General features: G+C 31.3%; 1 protein-coding gene across 1 annotated transcript; it reads right to left on the reverse strand.

The window, feature by feature from the left end:
- On the reverse strand, window positions 2,890-6,490 carry LOC109352776 (deacetoxyvindoline 4-hydroxylase-like). The gene is made up of 3 exons (XM_019594971.1): window positions 5,925-6,490; window positions 5,388-5,709; window positions 2,890-3,308 (listed from the first exon to the last, which is right to left on the reverse strand). The coding sequence occupies exons 1-3, from the start codon at window positions 6,449-6,451 to the stop codon at window positions 3,027-3,029; spliced, it is 1,131 nt and encodes a 376-aa protein (XP_019450516.1). The 5' UTR covers window positions 6,452-6,490; the 3' UTR covers window positions 2,890-3,026.

The raw sequence follows: 14,304 nt of genomic DNA on the forward strand, positions 1-14,304 counted from the left end.
TCTGCCTTGTTGGATCAAAATTCACCAACCATTCTCTCTTTCATGTCATGTGGTTGGAGCATCCTGAGTCTAGATACCATGTGTCACTTCCTGTATTCAGATTGCTTGTTGTCATCATTAATTGAACAGCAATATCACCTGAGTCTTCATCATCCTCCTTGGCAAGGTTAGCTTCTGATTCTTGCCTTCCATACTGATGATTTTTGTTAGGTGCTTGACACTCAGATGAGAAGTGTCCAATTTTGTCACAGTTAAAGCACCTAATTCTCTTCATGTCTATCCTTTTCTTCCAAGTCTTGGCCTGTTTTCCTCCATCTCTATTGATGTCATTGCTACCTTGTGAGAATTTTCTTGAACCATTTCTCTGTTCAAAGCTTTTTCCTCGGTTCTTGTTGAAAGTCTTTGCAAATTGAGGTCCTTTCTTGAATGTTTGAGCCTGCAAAGCTTGATGAGAAGATCTGTCTGCTCCCCTTTCATTCATTCTCTGTTCATGGGCCTCAAGTGACCCCTGAAGCTCCTCAACCTTCATCATTTCAACTTTACCTGATTCCTCAATGGCCACCACAACATGATCAAACCTTGGTGCCACTGTCCTTAGAATCTTCTCTACTATTGTGGCATCATCCATCTTTTCTCCACATGACTTCATGCTATTGGTGTGAGTGATTATTCTTGTAAAGAACTCATAAATTTTCTCACTTTCCTCCATTTGCATAAGTTCATACTTTCTCCTCATGGTCTGCAATCTTATCTTCTTTAATTGAGCAGCACCAGCATAGTGCTTCTCAAGGGTTTCCCAAGCTTCTTTAGAAGTTGCAGAACCTGCAATCTTCTCAAAGTGTGCATTATCAACTGCTTGGTGAATGATGCACAATGCCTTGTAGTCTTTCCTTTTACTTTGCTTGTATTCATTCCTCTGAACTTCAGTAGCTCCTTCCTCCAGAATTGAGAAACCATCTTCTACAATTTCAGCCACATCTTGGTAGCCAAAAATGGCTTTCATCTGGATACACCATCTTGCCCAATTCGATCCATCCAAGACTGGTAAGTTTGTTGCGAAATTTCCAGTGGTTTGTGCCATGTCTTTGCAGCAGAATAGAGGGTGATTTTTGGATCTTTAAAGCTCTTGATACCAAATGTTGAAAACAAAGAAAAGAAATGCAGAAGAATCAGAAAGAAGAAGAATTAGAGATAAGGAAATTAGAGAGATTGTAATGGAAGATAGAATAGTGTTTGTATGTAAGCAACTTACATTCAATGATCAATTCAATGAGTTATTTATACACATTACTATTTATAGAATAACTAACTTAACAGCTTTCTAAAAATAGTAAGTTCTAACTAAATTCCAACTAACTTTGAATTACAAACTTTCTAACAGAAATCTGACTCCCTTATCGTAAGTTACATTAGAAACAATAAATCCTGACAGTTAATTTTTTTTTGTAGAAAAACACAACACACGATGGAGTATAAAGGTTAAGAGTAATGCGTCCATTTTGTTAGTGAAAATTTTTCTTCATGAAATTTTTTGTAGGTACTTAATCCTGGACAATAGACAAGCAAAATAAAAATTTAACAAAGAATTAGGTCCTACATAAAATGGTGCACAAAGAAAAATCAGTAATCGAATAAAATTGTAGTTGTATTAGATTGGATAAGTCAAGAATCTTGAAAAGAACTGTTGAACTAAACAACGCCGAACTCAAACAAATCTGAAAAATATATTCGTTTCATTGGAAAAAGATACTACTTGTTACAACATACGGTCTTATAACCAACAATCTCCATACACAAGAGGTCAAGAAAAAACGATTTGCCAATTCTTTTTGAACCTAATAAAAAAAGAAGAGGATTTTAGAACTAAGAGCTTGTAAACTTGGTAACAGCTTTGGTTTCCTTCGGAGACAGCATGCTTAGCCAATTCACCAGGCAACACAGGCCTCACAGCTGTTTGAATCTCCCTGGAAGTTATTGTAGGTTTCTTGTTGTAACGAGCCAATCTAGAAGATTCATGTGCAATATGAAATAAAAAATAATATTTTGGATGAGAAGAGAAGGAAAGAGGTAAAAATGTTGATAAGGTGAAGGATTTGGATGAGATTATGGAGAAGATGTGGTGAAAAGTATGAGGTGGAAAAGATGAAGAGAAGATTTTATTTTTAAAAAATTTAGAAATTATAAAAAAAAATTATTTTATTAAAAATGTTATCATATTTTAAAAATAAAATAAAATTTTATTAAAACTTTATTTTTTTTTATTGAAAAATGATGTCGTTTTGTAAGGAGAAAAATTTTAAAAAAACTTTGCTTGATAACATGATAACTTGTTCACGTAGAACCATCCAACAGATGTTACATCAACACTTAACATGTTACGCGAGCAATATGTTACAGTTAACAAAATCAATATGATAGAAGAACTAACATGACCCATCGTTAAATTTATTAAATTAGGACCCACAAAAAAAATTAGAGATCCAAATCAATAATTACTCTTACTTTTAATTAAACAACTTTTCAAACAAACCTTCTTATTACCCAATTTAGTGAATGTTTGTCAATCAACTTAATACCCTACGAGGCTAGGTGGATAAGATACTTTTATAATTCTTTTGAGACAAATTTTATCAACAAATTTGGTGGTTAGCAAACTATTATATAATATATTTTTTATACTACTAAGAGTATTATAATTTTTTTGGATAAAAACTCAACTTTTTTGGATGCATAATTGTTCTTTCCAATAAGTATCGCTCCTACTTGTTAGTCTTAGTAAACTTATTGATCTCTCTTTTTCCTATAATTTTTTATTGCCATCGGATGCATGGGTTGGTAAGATGTGCAAATTAAAAAAAAAGTAGAAACAGGTACAGAACAATTTAACAATGAGAGTAAATCTGCATTCATATGAGAATCCAGCACTTTTTATTTAACTTTCAATAGATATGAAATGCCAAAGGAACAATATGACCATGATAAAGTTCATAATAAAACCAACAACATGATAATCAGGATGCATTGATCTAATCCTTGTTATTTGCTTCAAACCTGAAAGGTAGCAGCATAGACTCCTCATCAATGCATTTTTTGTAATAATTTGTCCAAAGATCTCTCATAATAGTAACGTCCTTATAAATTTCTCGGTTTTCATCTGACAACAATTCTTTTATTGGACCATAAACCTTAGATTCGTCCTCATTGGTGTTGCTCAAACTTTTGAATGTGCCTGCTATGGAAATTCTAGGGCCTATATAGTGCGATGTGACTCGATGAGTAACACTGATGAACTTTTCATTTGTCATTCGCTGCACTCAACAAAAAATTAATGAATATAATGATAAATGGTCAATTAAAATAATACATCGTGTTCGAATTATGTAACCAATTCCAATTAATAGGATTAAGGCATAGTTGTTGTTAAGATGATTAAGGGTTGTGTTGAAATGAAATCAAGAAGCAAGAAAGATCATTTAAAAGGTCATGAGAAATAGATACTAAGATCATAGATAAATCATAAGGCTCTGATATTAAGAGAAGATACGTTTTTCTGCTAATTTTCATGTCATGTATTGACAGTCACATTCTCAACAAATTTCAGCTTTTTTAATTCTATTCTCTTTTTTGCTTGACAAACCAACCGAAGATGAATATGAATATCACATGTGTTAGAATTTATTAAAAAAATGATGAGTTTTTGAAGTGGTTTTAATGCATATTATCTATGGTGACTTTTGAATTTGTGAAATGAAAAAACTACTAGTTTCACATTGCTCGAAGGAGGGAAGTTTGAAGGTTTTATAAGCCTTAAGTTTCATCATTGGGTTGTGTCTCAAGGAGTACAATGAGTTTTGTGGGTGGGTGAAGACTCACACAAACAAAACTCCACCACACGTGCACACCACCACCTCTGCCACCATCCGGCTCGGCTCGTGTTCGGCTTGGGCCCAATATTCTTTTTAAATAAAAAATTTATTTTATTTTGGGTCCCTTTTTGGGCTTGGACCGTGTGTTAACCAAGTCAACACACGCATGCCACACGTGTGAGACTTAGTCCACACGGTTGAAGAGTGGGAGGAGGAGATCTCGGGTGATCCGCATGGAGAAAGTTTCTAGCCGTCGGATCATGTGATCGTTTGAGATTGGGTTACCGTTTTGGGCTATCGGATGGGGATCTGTTGGAGGCCTCATGCTATAAATAGAGAATTTCTCCCTCATTATAACTCACATCTCAAGTTGAAGGTGTTTTCTCTTAACTTTTCTTTCTCCCCTAATACTTCGCCGACGCATTTCAGGCAATCTTCTCCCTATTTCTTTCCGTGACACGTAAGATTTGGCACACTGGTAGTCAGTAGTGTGGGTGTATTCGAGAACGATTATGCAGTAAAAAATCGTATAACAGAGAACTTGGTTGTTTTATCTTGGGTACGGTGTGGTTGATAGTCTGCTTCAACAATTTTAGCAGTACCACAAAATGTCTTAAAGAGAGCGACCTGGTCATGACTCAGCCATTAAAAATTACCTCGTGCTATTCAAAATTGTTGCAAGCTACACAAACAACAATATTTGACTTCCCAAGAGGTCACTCATCTTAGTACTACTCTAGCTCAAGCACACTTAACTGTTGCGGAGTTCTAATTGGATCATGTGCATTAGTGCTAGATCAAAGTAATTACTAAATAAATAACGTGTCCATTCTTGTCTTAGGTGTTTAACAAACCAGACATAAAAGTTAGCAATGTAAATTGTCACCATGTTGTTCTTATATGTAGGAAAAAGCAATTTTCTTTCGATTAGTTGGAGATAAAAAGAGAGATAAACTATCTTTAGTCTTTGACGTGGTTTGTAAAGTGTAAAAAGCTGTTCTCTTCTGAATGTTTTTATAAGAAAACCCAAAAACTATTAGCTGATATAACCTATGTGCTAGAGTCAAATGCACAATTTTGGCCGTGGAGTTTGGTAATGCTGTTTACGTAGAAGAGGTTGAGGTAAACAAGGCAAATTGGGTATTATATCAAGGAAACATTTTATAAAAGACATGGGTGGTGAGTGTTGAGAACCAAAGTCCTACATGGAATATTAAGACTAGTATTGTGAAAATGGGTTTGCATGGTCAATATAGCACATGACAGAAGATGACTATAGGATGAAGATTGATTTGGATTTTCTTGAAGATCCAATTGGAAATGTTTTGTAGAGAGAACTCAAAGTTGATTATTAGAGAGAAAATAGGGTTAAGTAAAACTAAGAGTAGTTCTTTGCACCATTAAATTCACTCAAACATAAACCCAGACAGTAAAGTTTTTTTAGAATCACTATTGATTTGGTAATTTGTGTGCTTTCTCAACAGTAAACATGAGTAGGAAACAAAAACTTGGAGTAGTTACCTGGAGAAGATCTCCAATGCTTACAACAAGAGCACCATATACAGGAGGAACATCAACCCATTGATTCTCATGAAGAACTTGAAGACCACCTAATTGGTCTTGCAAAAGTATATTGATGAAGCCACTATTAGTGTGTTTCATAGAGCCCATAGTTAATTCAGGTTCAGGGCATGGAGGAAGGTAATGACCCATCATATGAAGTGATTCAGCACAACCCAACTCTTGAAGATAAAAAGGATGAAGGCCAAGAGCCTCTGACAATAACTGAAATATTGTATAGCCCAACTCTCTTAATACGTTTGAATACTCAATCACAATGTCTCTGCAAAAACACATCATTTCATCAAATTAAAGGCAAAAGATAAGTTACAAAAAAATCACTTTTTAACTCTCATGGCATATTCTCCTCCTTATGAGATGCAATAAACATGTAACAGAAGTCATATGTTCTATTCTGTTCCAACACATATGCAAACAAAAAACCCATGAGAAACCTCATGGTTAAAAGCAATACAACATGTGCAGGTCTTGCATTACCTGCATACATCTGATATTTCTTCTGCCTTGGGAAGATCAGGACATATATCAAATTCAATGGTATCTCTCCAGTTAGCGGGTTGAGGCTGATCTTCACACATATCACTCATGCTACCATTGAAAAAATATCTAACTTTATTATTATGATCACGAGTATAAAACTGTTTCTTTACCTCAGTATCTTGTTCATGAAACCTACGAATCCCTATGATCATATCATCCAACACGTCAACTGGAATCCCATGATTGATCACTAGAAAGAATCCAAACTTCTGACATGCACTTCGAATTCGAGAAGCTATACTGACATGCAATGCTGGGTAGTGTATAACTTCAAGATCAATGATTGGGATATTGAAATTTGAGACAATTGATGATACAGTATTAATGTGGTTTAACTCGCCAGAATGAAAAATACGAGGGACTTTTGTCACACCAGAATCAAAAAGGCCTTTCACACCTTGTTTTGAATCATCAAAAGATTTAAGTTCAGCTTTCAGGTCATAAGGAGAAGCATTAAGCTCCATCACTGCAATCTAGTATAACAGTAATGGGTTGCACTATTTCTAAAGTCCAAAGTTTGATGATAATTTATACTACTTTTGTAAAGATAAACAAAAGAAGGTGAAGTGTAACTGACACATGTCCTTTCTTAAGAATAAATAGGAAACTATTTACCACACTTGTCTACCATGCCAGAACTTCGAAATGCGTGGCAGATATGTATGAACTTACAGTTCGAATAACCCTCTTGCATGTACAAATACAAATTGAAACAAGTGTTTTAGAAGTGTTTATTTAATATAAATTTGGAAAACAAATTGTATTCAACATTATAATTATTATTTCCATTTGTTTATTCTTCATTTATTGTATTACATTCCTAGTATAAATATATTACTAAAAATGTAATATAATATTAATTGTTAACAATTAATTATTAACGGACGTTGGTTCAAGTGATACATGTTTGATTCCCCTTAAGTAAGGTCTTGGGATCGAGTCTTGTGGATGGAAAAAAATCTCTGTTGAGAGAGTTAGTCTCACATATATGTGGATGTTCCCGGCTCGGACAGGATTGCCTCCAGTGCAAGGATACCCATGCGAAACCAAAAAAAATTGTCAACAATTAATTTCCAATTTTTATATTATTATGAAAATAAATTTGGGAGGATGGAGATAATCTAAAATAAATATAAAATATATGATAATTATAGTTCTAAATCTAATTATAATTTAAAATAAGTTTAATTCTTTTTTTGTGTGGTATTTTTACAATCTTTATTTTATTTTTATACCATAAAATTTGAGTGTGTTCATTCTCTTGTCACAGCCGTTTTTTACAACTTGCCTTGTAGATGCATCAATGTCATCTTTAAAAACAAATCTAAATCACGTAATTTTCATTTTTCATGAAATTAAGGAAATTAATCTCTAATTTATATAAATAGAAACATTTTTATTAAATTATATTTTCCATTTGCTATCTACTATTTATAAGAGTATTTCTATTATAATAATGAGATAGACAACATTTTCATGAACTAAATGGTATAATTACTAAATTAACTTATTATTTCTCCATTCACTTTTTCTAATTTTGCAAAAAATATTTCCAAATACCGACTGAATTCTATAATTGTGTACTAGTTGTCTAATATTAAATTAATTTTTTATTAAATATATATTATAAAATGAAAAGTAATTTTTATTTTATTTGAATTATAAAAACCCTTCGGTATTAAATTTAATTTTTCATTCATGATTATATAGATGATAAAAATACGTGTACCAATATGTACTTGTAAAAATACCTACAATATAATTGATGGGCGGTGAGAGTATTGATGACACTCGCCCCCATAATTTTATTTTTCTTTTACAAATTTTTTAATTTTTCAAAATATATATAATCATTTTTTTAAATATAGTTCCTAGTCAATTTTGCTGCAACAAATTATATATATTATTCATGTATTTTTTTCTTATGTATTGACTATTACAAAATTGAATGAATTTGAGTTGGATTATAATGGAATGGATAAAATAAAATAATTGACCCAATTTTATGTACTTAAAATCTATGTAACAAATCCAACTCAATCCAACACATCCATTAATCAACTTTTATGGATAGATGTCTAACCTATTCCAAAGTGTATGATATCTTAGATTTTTATTTCAATTTTTTCCTTTGACGGTAATAATTGGATCTAACCAACATTCATGTTCGACCCAAAAATTGTCATAGTGGCCCAACTCCAAGATTAGGGCTCACATTTAACGTTAAAATTAGGACTCAGCGTTGGCCTAAAAATTAGACTCAGATCCAAGCAAGAAATCCTTGGTCATGTTCTACTTAAAAATTGAGGCATATATATGCATGACCTTAAAATCGAGACCCTATTTGACTCGGAAATTAAAATCGAAGATTGAACCAGAAATCGAGACCTAAGCCCAACCAAGAAATTGGGAGCCAAGTCGAATTCCGAAATAAGGACTTAAACTAGACCCCCAAAAAATTAGACATAGATCAGACCCAAAAATAAGAATCCTAGTCGGCCTAGAAATTGAGACACATGTATGAATGTGAACTCACGACCTAGGCCCACCTCAAAATCGGGACCTAGGACCAACCTAAAATGCGAAATCGGGACAAAGGCCCAACATTTGAATAGAGACATGAACTCGGCCTTAAAATTGGGACCCAAAATCTGGATCTTAATCCGACCCTAACTAATCCCAAAAGGGAGAAATGAGCCTAACTCCGAATCTTGGAAACAAACCAATCCAAAAACTGGATATAAGCCTAAATTTCGAAATCCTGACATATGCCTTACACTTCAGTTGACGTTCATGTTTGACCATGTGTTAAGTGTTAAAATGATCATAAATTATCTACTAATTTTATGCTCTTAAATGATAAAATTTTGTTAAATGACCAAATATCTCCTTTGAAGTGTTTGTGTAGGCTTAATCCGAAGGAACAACTAAAAAAGCTAAGTTTTTAGGCAAAGTTCACACAAGCTTAGCACATGAATTAAGATCAACGTATCAAACAACAATTGATACATACTTTTAGCGCCAAAGCCAACTAGGCGACAAAAGAATCGGCACCCAACGCAAACCCATGTTGGGCAAATTTAATTACACAATTCAACATTTAGCCTCTGCCTCGGATATGCCAAGCGCCAATCTTGCGCCCAACAAAAAATAGAGGTGTGTTGAGTGCAAGGTGTGCGCTAAAAGGTCGAGCTTGGCTAGTCGAAGCGATGCGCTCAGCGTGGAAGTCAAGTTTCAGACACTATTTAAGGGGTTTAACTTGGTTTTATTAAGGGTGGCAATACACTTGTAATGCAATAATATATTAGTTTTTAGGCGAGTTTAGTTCCCTTAGAGTTGTAGAAGCAATGTATAAGCACTAGAGGAGCTAGTCCATGCTCATTAGAATGGTAATTAATCACTCATGAGTTGTATTTCTTCTCACTTTTGCTTGTATTTAGTTACTATGATTAGCTAAGTTCTTTATTGTTAGGATTGGATGAGTATGAGCTTGATGTATGCATATTGATTCAGTTTTATGTTAATTCATGAGGTTTTGATTCCTTTGAGTTGTGTATGTGCTTAATGCTTACTTTGAGTGTAATCATCTTATTGTATAATTGTGAATGAAATTATATGAGAAATCCTTGTTATAATTCTGATTTTATGTATGTTGTCATGTTAGTTGTTAGACGTATAACTAATTGAATAACTTTATAATTCTCAAACTTGTTAACATAGACTATTAGACATAAAAATATATTTAAGAGTTCATATATCTTCATCTTATTAATTCAGTTGCCAGACAAAGAACTATTTTGATAAGCTATGAACATGACCAAGACATTAGTAGTTAATATGATTGAAGTGTTACATTTTTATTCAATTTCATATACATAGACTACTAGACATAGAGATATGAATTTGTAAGTCATCAGTCTTTATCTTGCGTGTAAAGTTACTAGATGTAGAATTTTATTGTAGAATTTACTAAATTGATTAATACATTAGCGTTTAATACTTTTGAGGTCATTGTGTGGAAGAATCATTGCTAAGTGAATTAGTGTTGCTTAATTGTATGTATATTGATAGTGAGTAGAAAATTTTATCACAATATCTTTTATCAAAGTATTATAACTCATTTGTGAACTTTAGTGTAATTAACCACGTAAACCCTTCAGAAATTTTTAATTTATCCTAAATAATCCAATTGAAAATTTTAAAGTGTCCATTAGATTTTATATGGATCATTATCCTTCCACTACTAAATATAGTCCAATCCATTTAACATATTTTTTTATTATTAATGGATGCTATATATTTTGTTATGGATGGAGTAGTCGGGTTCATGGTGTTTGAATAATTTTTTTAGAGGCCTATTATCCGTATGGATACATGGAAATAGATTATTGTATTTACTCACAATGGTACATGCATTTCCCCTCTTCATTGTGATCCTTATTCTTGAACTAAAACTATATTTCACATGTTTGTCCTTGGTACACACCTCTTTACTTTTTAAATACAAAGTCACATGTCTCCAAGTGTGAGCTTATAATATAAATGTAGGACATAAAGTATAAGCACCCAAGTTTAAATTTCTGTAGCTGCACAATTTCCATCAATTCTCCTATTATAAAAAAATTTGTCCCTATGAAAAAGTAAAAATTCAACATGGTTACTTATTATTTTCATTTAATTGTACTATTTATAGGAAAATTATTTTGGAGTGATTGGAAATATTCATTTACTATACTTTTTATTAATCAATTAATCAAACGCTATAACTACTAATTCATTTATTTATTTTTTGGCGTGATTGGAAATATTCTGAATTTTTTGAGTGATTGGATAAGTATTTTTAATTACTATTACAAATTTCAATATTGTGCATTACGGGCCTAATATTAGATTTTTAATTTTCTTACTAATTTTTGAACTCGTTTTATTATGAGCAAATAAAACTTTGTATCTTATATGAACTTTTGGACATTTTTTAGTTCGATTCTGTATTTATATGTATATAAAGAAGTTATTGGTGAAATCCATGCTAGCTTAAATATCTAAAGAAAAAGGTTTTGCTAACAATCCCTCAATATATATTTATTAGCTTTATAAAAGTGGTAAGTTATAACAGGTTATCTAATAATATCAGGTATGTTAAACTATATATTTGGTTCATATACGTAATGCAATTTTACTTTAGTCTTGTATATGGAGAAAATGTTCTCACATACGAAATTGTTAATAAATATGCCGTTACCATCATTTAAAAACGTTATAATGTCGTTACTAACACAATTTTTTTTTTAAATTTGATCGTGACATACATTTTAATTAAGTCTATATGCGTAGTACACACTTTAATTTTGTCCCTATAGGCGACGTACTTTTTAATTTAATCCCCAGTGATGCAATTTTTTTTTAAAATTCCTTAAAAACGTGTAATAACATTGGTAATAGTTAATTGTGTTTTTTATTTAACAAGTAAGGTTTGTTATATTAATGAAAGTTAAACTTTATTGTTTTAATTCTCTATTCTTTTGTAAAATAAATTATTTATCTATTAAATTGATTTTAATGTGTAGCTCTTAGCTTCATACTATTTAGGATTTAGAACATGATGAAAGATCAGAGAGTTATGTAGGGATTTATTTGCAAGTGTTACAATGGTATCTAATGGTTACACATTCTTTTATTTTTTTCAAATGTCGAGAACTATATAAAAAATTATGTCTCATATATGGACCAAACTAAAAATATGCATCGTGTATATGATCTGATTTAAAAATGTCTATCACATATAACAACATTATTACCATCATTAAACGGTTGGATAATGATAGTTACTTATTTATTGACAATTAGTTGGTGTGGCTACACAATTCAATTTTCTCTTGAGTATCTATCATATAATTGTTTGGAGTGACCGCTATGTTTTTGCAGTCAAAACATAGAAAACACACTTTTAGGAATATGTTGATGTTTGAATTTGATATATAGATGTGGAAGTTGGTTACGATATGAGGAAAATATTAGTACTTCATCTATTCTTACTAGACGATTCTCTCACTAATTGTATGAGTTAAATTTACACTCAAATTTATTTCATTATTTTATTCATTAATTAGGGAAAATATTTTTTTTATTTTTGTGTCGGAAAAAAAATAGTATTTTTCTCCTATATGTCCCCATAAGTAATAAGGAATCAAAAATGTTTAGTTCCTCGAGTGGAAAATGTTTTGTTGGTTCAATTTATTTTAAGCAATATTTACTTTTTATATGCTACCTATATAACAAAAATAACTCATATTACCTTATCATTTGCCACATGTCACATTCTCCTTCATTTTCCCCCTCCTAAATGGTTTTATGGTAATCATATGTACATTTTCATACTATATTTGTTCTTTCTTGATTATAGTAATAATTTAATAAATAATTATTGCATTTTTTATGACTACACCTTAAATTGCATTTGAATTGTTATTGATGTCCATGACTTTCTCTTTCTCTTCCAACAATCTTTCTCTCCCAACAATCTTGTTTTTCTTTGGTTTCATATCATTATGTCTCTTCATTATCATCATTTTCTTTCTCTTCCAATCATCCTCTTTAGAGTGCATTTATTTTATTTGTTTTGTAGATCTATTCTTATTTTGTAAATCTGATGTTTAAAGTACATTTTCATTGATATTTTTGTTTATTTTGTAGATATGTTTTTATTTTGTAGATCTGTTCTTATTTTTATCATTGATTTTTGGGGGTCATTTTTTCATTGATTTCCTTTATTTTGTAGATGTGTTATCAAAGATTTCATTATTTTGTAGATATGTTCTTCCAATATTTCTCTTCCTTAGCATCTAATAAGCAATGATATCTTCCTCGAGGAAGACCAAACTTTCAAAACCTATGATATATACTCAATCTTCATTTATATATGCATTCACTTACAATATTACATTTATTTTTGTTATTAATATATATATCTCCTCATCTTATCTTAAGCAATACTCATTATGGATATAAATTGCTAGAATTATAACATATGATTCAAAACTCATGAAGAAATATAATAGTTGAAATTTTTTGTATGAGTTACAGAAATAGTATATAAATTTGCGGATCAGTTACAAAAAGGAAAGAGTCAATTAACCACATAAATCAAGACCTATCAAAAAGACCAACTAAATTAAGTAATATATAAGGAATCTTCGTAATAATTATGGAATATATAAATGTAACACTGTGAATTTTGTGTGTATGTTTTATTAATTATTTATTTTAAAAACGATTAATTTTAGAAGTTAATCGGTATTGAATTAGACTAAACCTTAGTTGAGTGTTAGTCTTTTTTTGTGATTTCCTATTTTTTGGTAAATTGTCATAATATTCTGTGACGAAAAGTTTTGAGCTGCTGTTGGGCCCAAATTCGCTCGAATTCGGCCCAATAACGTGTTTTTGAGTTTCGTAGCACATAATCGAATTCCGATTGAGCCATTGTCTTTCAAATATTATTTTGAGTCAAGATAGACACCAAGTTTGTCTAGAACGTATTTCTAATTATTTTTCACTCAGAATTTTGTGTTTCGAAGTTCTAACCGTAAACCGAAATGGGGAGATTTTTATTATCCGACCGGGTATTAGCCGACAATACTCGGGAATGGTTTAATCGAGAATGTGTCATCGAAAAGGTCACGTCATTTTCATGTAAGAAGCTTGCTTGTTAAACAAGCAAAAAATACATATTCTCTTACACAAAATCTCTTAAATCACTCAACAAAATCCCCTAAATCACTCAACAAATCCTCTCACTCTACCACCATTAGACACATCACCTATGCTAGTCTAAATCTACTTACTCTGCATTAAATTTTATGATTTGATGAGGGTGAGGCTCTCCTATAAATACCACCCCATTATCTCATTTTTACACTAAATTTCCTATACAAACTAAAGTAGTTTTTTTTATTTTCTCTTCTTCATTTTCTTCTCATACTTCATAGAAAGTTATGAGTTTTTATTATGTTGTTCATAAAGTAGAGTTTATATTTGTTCTTTAAGTATTTTATGAAGGCATAACTAAAGGGGATGATTTGTGACTTTTGTAAATCTTGAAATTTCTTCATTGTTCTTATATGGATAAATTATATCTTTGGACAAGGTTAGATGAGTTATTTGTTTGGAAATATTAGAAATTATTGTTAGTATTTGATTATGTTTTAAGGTGGTGATTTTAACATCAAAGGAACCTTTAATGTGTTTAGAAAAAAGTTTGTATTTTATTCTTGAAAGTTTATGATGTTGATAAGTTGTTGTTAAAAATGTTTTATTTTTA

The sequence above is a fragment of the Lupinus angustifolius genome, chromosome LG07 (assembly GCF_001865875.1).
Source record: "Lupinus angustifolius cultivar Tanjil chromosome LG07, LupAngTanjil_v1.0, whole genome shotgun sequence".
NCBI classification, from domain to species: Eukaryota; Viridiplantae; Streptophyta; class Magnoliopsida; order Fabales; family Fabaceae; genus Lupinus; species Lupinus angustifolius.